The 15,791-nt window shown below is 41.2% G+C and overlaps 1 protein-coding gene across 3 annotated transcripts in view; it reads right to left on the bottom strand.

Moving 5' to 3' along the window:
• Positions 1–15,791, bottom strand: part of LOC146304592 (nck-associated protein 5-like) — a 186,851-nt gene that overhangs the window by 85,057 nt on the left and 86,003 nt on the right. For all 3 annotated transcript variants that reach the window (XM_084713426.1, XM_084713427.1, XM_084713429.1), the window contains one exon: positions 3,758–3,821. In XM_084713426.1, coding sequence (XP_084569552.1) covers positions 3,758–3,821 — 64 coding nt within the window. The remainder of the gene's footprint in view (positions 1–3,757; positions 3,822–15,791) is intronic.

Below are 15,791 nucleotides of genomic sequence, written 5' to 3' on the forward strand. Positions count from 1 at the left end.
CACAGATAACTCATCCCTTACTCTCTCAACCCTGTGCATGCGCAGACAGCAATTCACACACCCCTCTAAAGTAATAATTAGCATGTCATCCACTCGCGTGAGTCTGAGAGCTCAGGCCTTCACAGCATGGCAAATGATATATTTTTCTTGGGCTATGTTGAGGTCAGAGGATGCAAGGTTAGTGTTACAAGAGGAGGTGTTGACACACTCAAGTGGAGCCTTCAGGTGTGGAGTAACATTAGGTGCACATGGGTACCAAAGAGAAGGAGAAAGTGTCCTTGGGAGTACCACAAATCAAGAGCGAAGTGGAACTTGCATTAGGATGGTGTCAAACACAGTTTAAACTATGATTTTGCCCATTTAGTTCAGCTCTTTAAGAGAGATTTCACACTTGTAGTTTTGGATTGGATCAAACTGAAATGTCTGAAAGTCTGGACAAAAGGAGGTAGATGTGAAAGGGCCCTAAGAAACCAAAAGAAAAAGATGACGGAACACAGTTTGGCAGAAAATTCTAATCAACAGCACCCAACTGCAGTGGTGCATAGAAGCTACAAAGGTGAGAACACTTGATAATAGAGAAGAGACCTGGACCGAGACCTGGACCGTTTTGGGCTTGTGTTCTACATTACTGTGGCATTAAAAAAAATGAGGTAAACTAAGGGAGTGCACTCTATTTGATAGCTGCTATCCTGTCTCTAGCTGTCTGATGTTATTTATGACATATGGGGTCTGGCTGCAGGCTGCACCTACTTCTTTGTGACCTTTTTTGTGACCACCAGAGAAGACAAACCCATAAACCACAGTGAAGTGCAGCACTGTGAAAAGGTTTTTCGTTTTCTCTCTTTACGTTTACACCTCTTACTTCTTTCATAATAAGTCACAAAAATTGACTAAAAAGCTACAATGTATCGGTTTTCTTCTTTGCTCTGGCACAATCAAAATACCGGCGTGAAAGTGACCTCAACTAATCAGTTTAGCCAGGTTTATTTTTACAATCCAAGATGCGTCACTAGATACACCTCAGGTTGCTCACATGACTCCGATGTCTGGAAGGTTCATTGGAGGATGCACGCATTCCATTCATCCGAACTATATCTACTCACTGTGGTAATCAATACTCAACCTTCCTGTTTCACATAACTGGGGTGACAGTCACAAAGCAGGAAAGCGGGTGAAAGTGGGTGAAAATGTGAGTTTGTCTTTATGTTGCTGTTCAGGAAAGGTTGATAAACAAGTCTGGAAGTGATGGCCATCTCTATCTGCACTTAATTCCTTTGACTCTGAATTAGTCACTGTTCTATTCAGTGTTTACATTCATGAACTGATGCAAAACTAATGCATTAAACTAATTTTCCACAAGAACCATTCACATGGGAGATTTCCTTCTCAGTCAACATATGGTTTAAAGGGTTAGTTCTGATTTTTTAAGGGGGTTACATGAGGTACTTATCCATAGTCAGTGTATTACCTACAGTAGATGGTGGTCGAAACACACCCAGGTTGCAGAAGCAGCAGGAGTATGGTGCAGGAAGCTAAACAATGTCCTGCTGTGGACAGGATCAGCAGAAAAAACTATTTAGCCACCTAAAAAAAAAAGATCCACCTACAAAATTCAATATGTATGCTATATTCAGAATATTTTCACCACTTTACCTTGCCGTTAGCATTTTCTGATTGGAAACTTCTGTTATGTAAGTGAAATATCGCTTTCTCCAAACCAACAAAACTCCATCAACAAAATCACCAATTTTTCCTCGCAGAACATAGGAGTTGCTGGTCTACCTTTGCCTCGATTGGTTTAGTTTGTTTGTGTTATTGTGTGACTCTGGTGTTTTAAATTGTTAGTTTGGTCACACAGAAGTCACACAATAATACAAACAAACCAGCAGATTGAGGCAGGGGTAGACCAGTAACTGCAGTGTTCTGTGAGGTAAAATTGCAGGTTTTGCCTATGGAGTTTGGTTTGGTTTGGAGAGAGCAATATTTGGCATTTATAAAGCCAGTTTTCTGTCAGAAAAGGATGTTTGATGCAAATTAAAGCAGGGAGAAAAAATCTAAAATCTAGTAACTAAGTGGGTAAAATATGTTTTGCTGCTCTCCTCTCCTGCTCTCTTGTTCTGACCACCATCTATTGTAGGTAATATGCTGACTATGGATAAGTAGCTCATACAACTCCACCTAAAAATTCTGAACTGTCCCTTTAGCATGTCTCTGGTACCACCCAGTGTGTCTAAAATAAGCCTCAATAAAAACCAAGAATCTGCTGAAGTGCCCTTGAGCTAAACACTGAGCCCTTGCTCAGCTCTGTGCGTGCTGTTCTGTATCTGACCCCGTCATATGACCTCCTCCTCTGACTGTGTGGGGAGAGGCTGGAAGAAAAAACAAGCATTCCCCCTTCAGGGATCAATAGAGAATCACTCAAAATAGTGCGAAAATCTCCGTAGTGTATCAGCCCTTGTGTGCTGTTGCTTTAGGCCTGCTGCCATAAAGAGAATCAGAGGCGTCACTGGGGTGCAGTCAAACAGCTGGGCCTGCGGTTAGAGCCTCTGCTCAGAGGCTGCAATCAGCTGAGCTGCGCTTCGTCACGTGGTGGTTCAACTTTTTCACTTGCTGACCTCCCTTAGACACGCTCCTGTGCACACGTCCACGCAGACACATATGCAAACAGAAATCAAGATATGTACACGTATATACGCAGATCTCCACCTCCTGAACTCTCTTGCTCTGCTTACACAAGTTTACTTAAAAAAGAAGTGAAAGCACAATATCAGCAATTTCCAGGAAAGCTTAGCACAATGCCGTGCTGACAGATTAAGCCCCAGCGGCAGCTTTATGATGTTACACAACCTGACCATGCACCTGGATACCTGTTGTTTCTGCAGAAATTCTGCTGAAATTTAACCAATCCACTGCAAACACAGGACTTCACATCCTAGTATTTCTTTAGGGACAAATGTTTTTCCTTTGCACAGATGATCAAAAACTGACAAATGCTGAAAGACGGCACTGAATGACTGTAAATCTTTGTCTTTTTTGACTAACAAACCAACAGATCGAGGCAGCGGTAGACCAGAAACTCCTGTGTTCTGTGATGTAAAATTGCAAATTTCACCTATGCTTCGTCTGCAGAGAGCCATACTTATTTTTTGATCATATATTTCCTAATTATAAGTATTAAGGGGATAGTTTGGATTATTTGGAGTGGGGCTGGATGAGGTCCTGACCAATAGTCAGTCTATTCGCTACAGCTGGTGGTGATCAACACACCTGTAGTTCAGAGAAGCAGAGAGGAGTATCAACATGGACGCTAAGCTGTACATTTAAACTGATACTGATTTGCTTTGCGGTGGACCTTTTTCAAGTGTCTAAAACACCTGTCCCTTCCCAGAGCAGTTCATTTCTTTGCATCCATACTGGTGGCCCTTCATGAGTCTCCGACCACTGTCTACTGCAGCTAATATCCTGACTATCAATAAGTACCTCATCAAATAATCTGAGCCCCTTTAATATTGATAACTTTAGATTTTATTTGAATTTGGCACAGTAAATATTGTTTGGACTTGGACAAACACCTGCCTCTGCATGCATTTCTCTTGAAATGTCTTATTTACGATCAACTGATGAAGTGTTGTGACACTCAAGATTGACTGTGGCCGCTGTGACAACTTGGCAGAGTCTGACAGTGTGTGTGTATTTGTGTGTGGCTCTTTTGGCTTTGTACAGATTATAGGGGACGGGCAGCTCCACTGTACTTTACCATTGTTCCTTCGCTCTTGCTCCGTGCGACTTCCCTCTGCAGGCGAGCCACGGCCAGCTTTTCCCTAAACAGAGAGGAAGGAAGAGAGAAAACAAGAGTGAGTCAACGTGTGATCATTGTTTTAGTGGGTGACACAGGCAGTCAGGTCGGAGTCCCGCGACGGACACCTATATTTTTGCATGTCACTGGCACCCATAATGTTTGAATTTTCTGCTTTTTAAACACAGTTTTTCTCGAAAATGTAATTTTTGTCACAGAGAAAGAGCCTCATCTTCCATCTTTGTCTTCTGTCTAAGAGGGGAAACCTCACAGCAGCAAATCAGCAGATACTATTCACTCTTACAAATAGAAGGTACTGACTATCTATTTATCTAGAACCCACCCAAGGGTACTAAGAACCTGTGTATATTCCAAGGATTTAGAACCCACACCTCTATATTAAGACACAAAGAACCCTTGCTGACAGAGTTCTTGAAGGATTTCAACAATCCTTCAAGAACTCTTTCTTTCAAAGGGGGGGCTTCTGGAACCCCTCAAACCCTTGATAAAACCCTGCTTCAAAAAATGGTTCTTCAGAAGAAAATTGATCTGGGTAGAACCTCCCCTCCAGGAAGAACCCATTTGGAAGAGTGTACAGTGAGAAGACGGGGTCATCCGCTAACCACGCAAAACAGAGAGCTTGCAGTTCTGTCCAGACAAAAATAGCTCAGAGGAAACAAAAAGCAGGGCATCCTCATAACACACTTTCACTCCCCCTCACACACACACACACACACACACGTGAAGCAGCCTAAACAAAGAAATTGACTGTGCGCGTCCAATCCATTTCCCACGTGAGGGCATTCCAGGCTTTAATGGGATAAATCTTGGCACACTAGCACAGATAATAAAGAACTCTGTTTTTTTATGGCCTCTCCTGAGGTATCACAACAACTGAAGCACAACTGAAACACACTGCTCCAGGAGGGAAGACATATACGCTGTTTGTTTGAAAGCCTGTCAGTCGGCAAGTGTTTTTATCCAAAGTGTCTGAGAGCACAACAAATGTGTTGAGGAGGAAAACACCTCCTCTGGCAGTGTGTTCGAATCCTGAATATACTGCTTCATTCATTCTAATGTCAAATACTCTGTTAGCATTCATAAATATGTAAATACAGTCCTCTAAATGTTGTACTACACAAGTCAACACAATGTGTTGACACAAGAGGCACATGAGCTGCCTGATGTCCACCAATTATCACCCTTATATACATGGCCAAATATGCTAATCAAGTTACTAATTAAGCTAATTCATGCATTAATTAGCAAATATTTAAGGTAACACGGGGCATACTTTGTTGTCCCCAAGGAAATTTGTCTTGGACTCAGGTGTTGCTCACACACCACTTCCAAAAAACAAAATGTGGTGCAAAAAAGTGCAAAAATCAATCACAAATGGAGCAGAAATATAAAAACAATTACACATAATGGTTAAAACATGGCGATTTCAAGAAGCATTTTCATTAATGAGCAAATTCTTTGAGACATTTGTTGTCCCAAGGGAAATTTGTCCATAAAAATGCTAAAATAGCCATTAACTAGTTGGATAACCAGTTGTTTGAAATAACTGATTTTTTTTTTACTGTTTTGGTTGACATTAGCTTAGTATTTTTCATAATAACAACACTGAAATGCTGAAATTACATTTTTGTCATTACAAATAGATAAAGTACATAAAAGGTATTGTACCAGTAACAGTACAGTTATTGGTTCAACTCTTATAGTAATATTGCAAAAAGGTGCAAAAATCAATCGTAAAAGACACAGTAAAAAACAAAAACAATAACATATGACGAAGAATAAAAGCACAAAAAATAAACAGAAGCTATTTTAAGAAAATAGGAAACAACATGCTCCAGAAAAAAATCAGGACACAAGTATTGTTCTTGACTTTCTGTGTTGACAAGAAAACAACACTCAAAGCCACCTAATATGGGACCATGGGACCTAATAAAGGCGTGTATACAGCAGACAGCCACAAGTAATCACAATCACCTGCACATTTCTCACATTTCTTCAGTAGAGCAGACACCCAAACCCCCTCACCAGCCTCCCCAAACTCCCCAAAATAACTCATGACTAACATCTTCTCATCGCCTCTGACAAGACATCATTGTATCTGAGCGGCTTACCTGCCGGGAAAAACCCCTGGTGATTAAGAGGCAGCTGGGGATGTATGGTTGACGGATGATTTGACCGTCTGGACTGAAAATGGAGCGCTGAGCTACGAGCTAATGCTGCTGCTGGTGGCGGGAGCCATTCCCGCTGCCGCTGCGTTATTTCTCTCTAATGGGACCGGAGTGAATTAGGAAAGCCGAGCCTGGCACGCCAATTGTGAAACACACGGTGCGGTGGTGACAAATCCGGGAGGTAGTCAAGCAAAGTGCCAAGGCTGTGAGACAAGGGGGTGTGTTTGGGTGTGTATTATGTTTGCATTAGTGTGTTTGTGCATTCATAAATGTGTGACTTCATGCATTCATTAAAGTGAAGGTGTTTTTACGTGTGACTTCCCATAAATTCAAGTGAAAGACTGTGCGAAAGTGTGTGACTGCATGCCGCACACCTGATACTGACTAACACACTCATGTTCCAGTTACACAATGTGTCTCTTCTGATTACACCATACTGTATGCTCCAAACCATTACACCACCTTGAAAAAAATCAGGAGGAAAAAAAAAAGTCTCTGGAACTTCTCACTGCAGATACTGTTTTGTTAAACAGGACCGACCTGGCATTCCTCCAGTCTGTGTTATGGCTGAGCGTCAGCCCTGTAAGGGGTTAAGTTTCAGGCCACTTATGCACAGGCATGTTCCAGGAGCAACAGAGCATAAGCCAACTGCGCCCGGAGAAAATCATCGCCAAATATAGAGCAATTTGACATTCTGTGTTATACATAATTATAGTAACTGGCACGAGCGGTATTCAAAACACTATTCTACAGAAACCTGCTCACCGGCAACATTTGGCGTAAGGTTATATCATATTTGGACAGTGTTCAAGCACACATCAATGTCATGTGTAATCAGGTACATTCTTTATTAGACAGAGTGACATAAATATATAGCTTGTCATTTGCATTTTAATCCCAATTGAGTCAAGACGTTTGACCAATCACTCACTTTGTAAACTTTTACCAGCTGTATAAACTGAGACCAAGATGAAGGTATCAAGAAGTTTATCACTAGCAATCTCTTGTAGAGGGCTGTTGTTGATATATGCAAAGAACCATGTCATAAAGTTTTCATCCTCCACTAAAACATTCAGTACATGTTCCACTTAAGGTAGTACTTTGCTATGTTAGCTAGCAAGCAATTTGACTGGTGAATTAGCTGATGTTATCCAATCAAGACAGTATCTTGCTATGTTGCCTAGCTAACTATCTGCTTTTATTATCCACTCAAAACAATATTTTGCTACGTTAGCTAGCTAGGACTTGGACTTATGAATTAGCTGATGTTATCCACTCAAGACAGTATTAGCTAGCTGGCTATCAGTCTAGGAAGTAATTTGGCAAACTAGCCAGCTAACATAGAAACTCAGATGCTATTTGCTAGTGATAGCGAGCAAGAAAGTTCAGGTTAGCTAGATAGCGATAAATAATGTGCATGGATCTGCTGTTGGGAGCTGATCAATTAGCAAAGGGCAAGGTAGCCACTTCATCAGCAAGATCAGCCTCAGGAGTCTTGATGAATTAGCTGACGTTGTCCTCTTAAGACAGTTTTGTTCTGTGTTAGCTAGCAGGCAATTTTTCCTCATAAGCAAGTATACTAACGTTAGTTGACATTAGCTAGCTAAACACACAATATTACAATAAATTTCATGTTTTGCAGTAATGTCAGCTTTGACTTTGGGCTAAGCAAGCCAAGTCTATCCCAAAGGCTGTTGTGTCCTGATCTTTATCTCAATCCACCTCTTGTAGAAGACTGTCGTTGATATATGCAAAGTGTCAGATGATAAAGTCTTTATTGTGTCACGTACATGTTCCACCAAAAGGGTCATTACAAGAACACAGTTTCCATTTGTTGAATGCCTTATCTTAAAGGATAATTCCAGTTTATTGTGTCTCCTGTCTTATTTGTGTAGTTATGGTCATTGCTTCTAATGGTTGTGAAAACACTGCACTCACAAAAGTAATTAGTGAAATCTGGGAACACGACATCGATTTAACAAAGTCTTACCGGCCAAGAAACATGAGCGGTCAAACAATCAGCCAATGTTTTTTTCCACATTATATAAACTTTATTTGGAGGTAAAAATCAGAAATAAGGGCACCCGTAATGACTGTAATAAGCCCTCATTGTAAAGGAAAACATGGTGCACACGACTATGGCAAGTACGGTCAGTCTAAACCATTTGTCTTCATTTTCTCTTCCAAATAGACTAAGTTTGGCTAACTTTTGGTTTGTTTACAACCCGTTTGACCATCTGACTGCTGCAGGGTGCAATAAGACTAAACATCCAATATGAAAATATGGGTGTAGGCCTACTCTTCTGAGTAAATATATGTACTGTCAGTTCAAAATTATAATGAAGCAGCATTAAAATAACTGGTAGCAAAAACCTAAAAAAAAAAATCTGTAACAAGGTAATGGTAGCATTCAAATTCAACTCTGGTGCTTGGAATACATTTTGGACAATTGTAGACAGCAATTACAGCATTCAGTGACTAAATATTTAAGATCTTCCAAAACAGAATTAAGACTATTCAGTTTTATTTAAAACGGCTGTTATTTTATAAGTAGATGGAAACTTAACCGCTTTACTTTGCCTCTTACTTTATTCTGCTTTTTCTGTCAGAAAACCACCTTGTATCGCTCTCTCCACATCAACCACTGACAAAATCAGTGATTTTACCTTGCAGAACATGGGAGCATCTTGCTATACAACTGCCTCAATATTTTAGTTTGTTTGCATTATTGTGTGACCTCCTTGTTTTTGCCTGTGGAGTGTGGTTGGTTTGGAGAGTGATATTTGGCTTATATAATGTAAAGTACAGTAAAGCAGAGAAAATACTCTAAATATAGTGCACATTTAAACTGATATTGGTTAGTTTTAGGTGGACATTTTTTAAGTGGCTAAAATATCATTTGCAGAACTGTAAAGATAAGATACAAGTTGTTGTAAGGAGAATTATACTTCAATGCTGGGGACTGACATGTCAAAGAGGAAGAAATGCTTCCACAATGGCTGGAGGTTCTGGAAAATTAAGTATATGCATTGAATGTATCTACTTGCTCTATAGACTGAGCACACTGTATATATTTCACACTTGACTGTGACGAATCAGGAATTATTTCAGGCTACAGCCCATGCCTTTATCCTGTACATCCGAGCATGTGATGAAAGGCCAAGCTGACAGTTGACCGTGTATACATTCCTCCTCCTCCTCCTTCTCCTCTGCTGTTTTTCTTCCTCTTTGACTCCAAATATAAAGCTTGGCTGAGTAAATTCCAGCAGCCAATCGAGAGCAGTGTCGACGTGGACCTCCAGCAGTTCCCAGTGACCTGGAATCACCTGATAGCACCAGAGGCCTTACCGGCGGGAGGAATCGTGCCGAGCTTCAGCGGAGCAGGCAAAACCACCTGACAACCCTGCCCTCATTCCTCTTCCACACACACAGTTTTTCAAGTTTACTCCAGTGTTCCCGTTTCTATGCATCAAAAGTTAATGCAGCAAGAAGCAGACTCGGTCATATAAGGATATCTGCACAAACATACACAATCAAGTTTTGGTGGGTTCTGGCCTACATAAGCATGCATAATGTTTTGTTTTGCAAGAAGAAACTTCATTAGACAATAAAATATATTATTTTCTGTACATAGATGTGCAATAAAATTGGGAATAGGACCTAAAAGTGTTATTTCAGTGTTTTTCATTTCATCTGAACTTTAACATTTCCGTCCACAGGCTGCATGGGCAAACAAGAAAGTTGGCAAGAAAAAAATGATTTGTGTTGCTGCACATTCTTATATACTGCACCTTTAATGTAAAATTTTACACACTGGACCTTTAAAACAAGGCAGATTCTCTTAGTTCCTTAAAAAAAGGTTCAGCATATGTTCAGCAAAATTATACACAAACATATAATATGTTTGTGAAGTTTTCCTCTCATATTCTCAGCTGACACCATCTGCTGTCCACCCACACACACTTTGTACACCTCAAAGATTATTTCCCTTCTTCTCACAGCATCAAACACTCTACATCCCTTCCTCTGAGATGAAGACAGCACAGCACACAAGCAATCATGACACCAGCCTTGTTGCATTCACAGCAGATCAACCATGTTTCCTCTGCACGTTCTTCCCCTGCTCAGACACTGTGTAAACCCCTCACACACGCTTTTTCCTCCAGCTCACGTTGAGACAACGTGCCGACTGTTTGCTTCAGAGCGTCGCGGTGGCGGCATGCAAAGACACGATCTGTCAGGGCTGAGGGAGGATCAATCACGCCGAGAGCGTTTGCCAACCTGAGCTGACACGTTGGACCCATGTGCTTTGAACTGCATTGTGGGAGGCAGACGCTTAGCCGTGTTTTCATCACTGTTATCACGGCTCCTCAATACAGGTGGTTTAATCCATTGTACATTGTTTGCTGTTGAGCACATAATGAAAGAGAGAAAAATGCTGTCTGTTGCTTTTTGGTCTCCTGCACTCAATAAATAAAGGTGATAATTAGAACCATAAACAGTTCCACAGCTTGTAGGAGACCCCTTTTTTTAGTTCCTGGTAAAACCTTTTATATTAGTGTCACTTCAAACCCTTATAGAGAGTTCTACCTAGAGTCCAACAGAAAGAGTTATAGCTTGAACCACATCTGAAAAGTTTCACCCAGAAATCACTATGAGAGGTTCTACAGAGAACCCCTCTATGGTGTAACTGTTCAACCCAGAACCATCTCTGGGGGTTCTATGCACAAGCTTTCCATCTTTTAAGGGTGCCACCAAGAACCCATATCTATATATTATCTAGAACCCAAGGTCTAGATAAAGAACCTTCCTATATTAGTATCAAAACAAACCCTTGACAATCCCTTTATTAAAAAAAAAAAAAAGGTTCTTAAATAACAAACGCTTCTAGGTGGAACCACAGCCCTTCAGGAACCCTTTTGGAACTCTTATTTCTAAGTGTGTTTCTCTGTCAGTACTGTACATCTTATTATTAAGTATGTTTAATCTCTCCTCTGCACAGAAAGATGTCAACAGATTAAACACCACATAATGATGCAGCACTTACTCATACTGACATAAAAACACGCATCAGGATGTATAAAAGATGCATAAATATAAACCTTCCTCCCAATATTGTCATCGAGGCTTACGGCGGGCTAAACATTTCAATCGTTCAGAACCACAAATGTACACAGAGAGGCCAGGAGGGATGCATAAATGTTTGGATGAGAGTAGAGCTGCCATGCATTTATGTATTAGCGTCTGCACTCCTGCTGAGTTAAGAGCTCTGATACGCACGCAATCCCCGTGGCACACACAGGGCATCCTGTTCAGAGGGACTCTGGCTACATTTTGGCTCCGACTCTGGACCGGTCATTCCCATCCTTAATCCTCCTACGGCCTGAGTTATGTAACCTTCTGCACCGATCCAAAATTTCACCCAGCCGCCGGTGTGGGACAATGAGCTTATCGAGGCGTTTGATAAGTTATAACATCCAACCCTGTCTGACAGGAAAGCAGAGTTACAAGTCGAGACGAGATGAAAAATGACTATGTCAACTTCAGGCTGTAAAAATGTCCAAATTTATATTATTAGCCTTTTAACACCTGGCACAACTCTACACTCTGAGAAATAGGGGCTCTTAGTGAAGGGTGGAGGCTCTACTCAGAACCACTTGCTACTGAAGAACCCTTTTTTTGAATAAAGTGTAATCCAGAGAACCCTTTTGGGGTTCTTTGTACCATAATATAAAGGGGTTCTTAGGAGAATCTCCTGGGTGGGCTATACATAAAACTCTTGGAATATAAAATGGGTCTCAGTAGCTCCTTGGGGTTCTGAGTGGATCTATTCACAGATGGTTCCCATTATAACCCTTTACTTTGGGTTCAAGGTAGAACTCTCTGAAGGGGTTGTAACTGGAAGTTAGGGTTCTCCTATTGGGACATAGCATAGGACCCTTTATGGTTCTAATTAGCATCTTTATTTGTGTGTAATCTCATGATTTCATCCTTAATTTTCTTCATTCTTTAAACAAATATTGGGTCCCACCTCACCATCTTGCATTAACAAACCACGGCAACATCATCAAAGTGTTAATGAGTCTTTCTGGAGTCGAACACCAAATACCAAGATGGCATCAAAATCAGCCCTCAGCGTAAACACTCTCATCTGTCTCAAGCATCTGAGGGGTGGGGTTTGCACATCTGTGACCGTTCAATTGGTCCCAATGCATTAGGCAGCTCCAATCAATCACCAGGAAGCGCCATCATGGTTGCTGAACGGCAGCCTGACCTGTGCCTGTTCCCACCGCTTCACCCACAGCTGGTTCCTGACCCCCCGTCTCCAGCCACGGACCCCGTCTGCACCGGAGGGCGGCGGAAAAACAGGAGCCACATGTCAGCACCCCACACACCCAACCACCCAGCCAGGCAGCCAGGCACAATGAGCCTTACCTCACCACGGCAGACCATCAATTATTGACGAGGTGAAATGTGATGAGGTTCTGCTGTGAGCACACAAAGAACACACGCCTTTTCATGCTGCCATGTGGCCTTGAGATGTCTTTACTGTCTGAAAAGGGACATTTCTTAACAGGATGTTTTCTTTCTTTATGCTCTGAAGAAAATTCATCACACTCAGTTCTCAGAAATGTGGCTTCTAGCTGGCTGCGATCATGGGAACTAAAACAGGAATGTCAGATCACAAACACACACCGTCATCATGACTAAAATTTACAAAATGAGGATGTCTATGACATTAATTATGTTTCCAGGCCACCCTCAACAGAAAAACAACAATAAGGTTGTCTGTGCAAGCAGCTTATTACAATCCTTATTTGCATATATTGTTTAGGTTCTTTTATTTATATGCATACAGATACGGAAGAAGCCTTCTGTCAGAACTGTATGTACACCTCATCAGTATTTGTATATGTTTTCTGAAAGCTTATGGATACAGATTAAACGCAGCAGTCTCATCTTTTGCCTCTTTATTACTTCCTCCAGCGTCACCATGCTTTTAATTTGAAACTTTCAACCCTTCATCTCCTTCTTTGGGGTGACTTTTGACTTTGAGAGGCACCCTTCAGTGGATGTATTGCTTGATATCCAACACAAAGGACACATGGAAGTGGGTGGGCAGAGACAGTTACATTATTTGAAACAAACATATCTATTTGTGTCCATAAAGCGGGCATAAATGAACCTTTAGGTGGCAAACTCTAGCAGCCGTAGCAATTATGACGGGAGTAAAGATGGTCTGGTATGGCAAACGTCAGGTATGTCAAATTTTATTTATAAATCCCAAAATCACAAATGACAATTTGCTTCAGGGGGCTTGACAACCTGTGCAGTGTATGATACCTTCTGTACTTAGACCCTTGACCCCAAAAAACATTTTTTAATAGGGAAAATTAAAGGAGTCAAAGGCGAGGAAGATCAGAAAGGGAACAGATATCACGTTTACAAAGCAGACCAACAAAATAACATTACATAAGCCTACAAATTCTGATGGCAAAGCTCCTGACACATGCTGGTTAGATTAGATAAATAAGTCACTGGAAAACAATCTACCAACCTGTCATTTAAATATGAGGACATATTGATAATTTCCTACTATTTTTAACTTCTAAACAAAAAAAGGAAGCTGTTTTCCTATGCAGAGTTTCACACCGGAATGTTTTACACAACAACGTGTCATCTAAACACCCTGACATAACTTTACCCTTATTCATGTTTGTTTTGAATGCATAAAGTTGTGTATTGGACTTTGTTTTGACACGTGCGCACCACAATGAGTAATGCTGTCAAACAAGGTTAGATGATTGAGATTAGCAAGATTTATCCAAAGTCAACAACATGTTGAATGCTCTGAGCTGTTTGTGTGTTTCTGTGATAAGATCTCGCCCTCGGTGCTTTGCGAAAGTCTCAGCTCTGGGTATCTTAATTACACTGGTGCAGCATAAGAGCAACAGGGAACCTTGCTACAGTTTTTAAGGAAGGTTTGACATCTCCCAGAGCATGATTGATGGATGCAATCTGTGTGAAAACGATTTGTCTCATCGCATATGTACACAACTTGAGGCAATCTTCTGCAAAATCAGAGCGAGGGCAATGATTTAAATACATCATTTTGTAGGCCAAGATCAGATCAAATGCGTGCTCTGCATTTCCAAACTTCTGAAGCAGCGAAAATCAGACATGAGGAATCCTCCGAGACTCCTCCTGAGCTCTGAGGAATGCTCTCGCCAAGCGTGGATTACCCCTGCCTGCCTGTCTGTCTCCCTAAATGTTTTCTTATTCTGTGAGCAGGGCCTGACCTCAATTGTTTCCAAGCCACAGACGCATTCCTGTCCAGACGAAACGAAACATTGTGGATGAGCAGATGTGCTTTAAAAATGGCCGCAGCACCCGCCCGCCTGCCCGCCTGTCTGCTGCGAGGGTTTACTCACCAGCACGGCTCATGAAGAATGAAGACGGGGGCTAGACGTGAGCACACGAGGGGCAACTCATAGACACATGCATGAACACACATGTACAAACACACTGGCAAAGATAAGCAGAGACATGCATATACTCTCACACACATTTTTGAATCTTTTATGCCCAAATCATAAAAGAGAGATGACTCCAAACTGAAAAGATGCACTTTCGCTTGACCTGAGCAACCCCAGATATGAAGAAGCAGAAAGATATGTTGATACAGAGCAACAGAGCAAGAGATAGAGCTGCAAGTTGCACCCCACCAGAAGAAAGAAAAAAACCTTTCAGACATACCTTGTTTTCAAATCGAGCTTATCAAAAGGCCCAGCCACACGCTCACATTCCAACAGGTAATAATCCCGTGTGTGTGTTTAAGTTTTTCCCGTCTCGCTTGAATCACACACTGTGACACATAATTGAGTTTAAGTAAAGCATCCCTCACACTGGACTACAATTACCTCATGATTTACTGTAGGAGTCTACCTGTGTTTTGTAAGGTGCTTTCAGACAGGATAAACAAAGCCTGGTTTTTCGGGAATCATACTGTACTTCTGCCAAGATACATGTAAAATCTCAAGAGATCTTTGAGCGTAATGCCAGGGTATGCATGAAATGAGCTAGTTCAAACAACATGTCATCCAACCGTGTCGAAAGGCAAAAGTTTTTGCCATTTCTAAACTCAATGGCGGCAAGAAAAGCCAGTCATCATAGATAGAGGCAAGATGCAATGAATTCCCAAATGATAAATGGATAATGAAAGAGAAGATTCAATCCTACATTCTTTTTCACTTCTGCAGACCTAAGATACAAAAAAAAAAAGATTGGCTAGGAGAACTTCCTTTGTTGAGGTTCTTTTTTGATCGGAGCACATGTATATGACAAAATCACAAAAAACTCCAAGGAATTCTTTTCTAAATCAATTAAAACACCTTTATTGGCATGAATTTGTCATGTTAGACCTTAAAACAAACAAACTCTGACATGACATCCAACCTTCATCAGGAAGTCAAAAAACCAAAGATAATTTCTGACGTGGCTATGTTTGATTTATAAAAGATATTGAGCACCTATCAAGGGATGGGAAGTGAAATAGCAAAGCAAAGTCTGATGTATTAGTGTGTGATGTATTAAATTGAATACCCAACTTCTAAGGAAGAACTGAAAGAACAGAATGGTTATGACAACGGGACGTCTGCAACAGCTGCCCAGCAACGTGTGCCCGCAAACACATATGCAGCAGACCTGCGGTTCGAGGGCTTCTATTTACTGTACCTTTGTTTCTATTGTATGTGAAGCGGCCATTTGTCTGCCTCTGTAAAGGGCTACTGTTTGCCCCTCTCTCT

This window comes from Lutjanus erythropterus, chromosome 24 (genome assembly GCF_056507025.1).
Source record: "Lutjanus erythropterus isolate fLutEry1 chromosome 24, fLutEry1.hap2, whole genome shotgun sequence".
NCBI classification, from domain to species: domain Eukaryota; kingdom Metazoa; phylum Chordata; class Actinopteri; order Lutjaniformes; family Lutjanidae; genus Lutjanus; species Lutjanus erythropterus.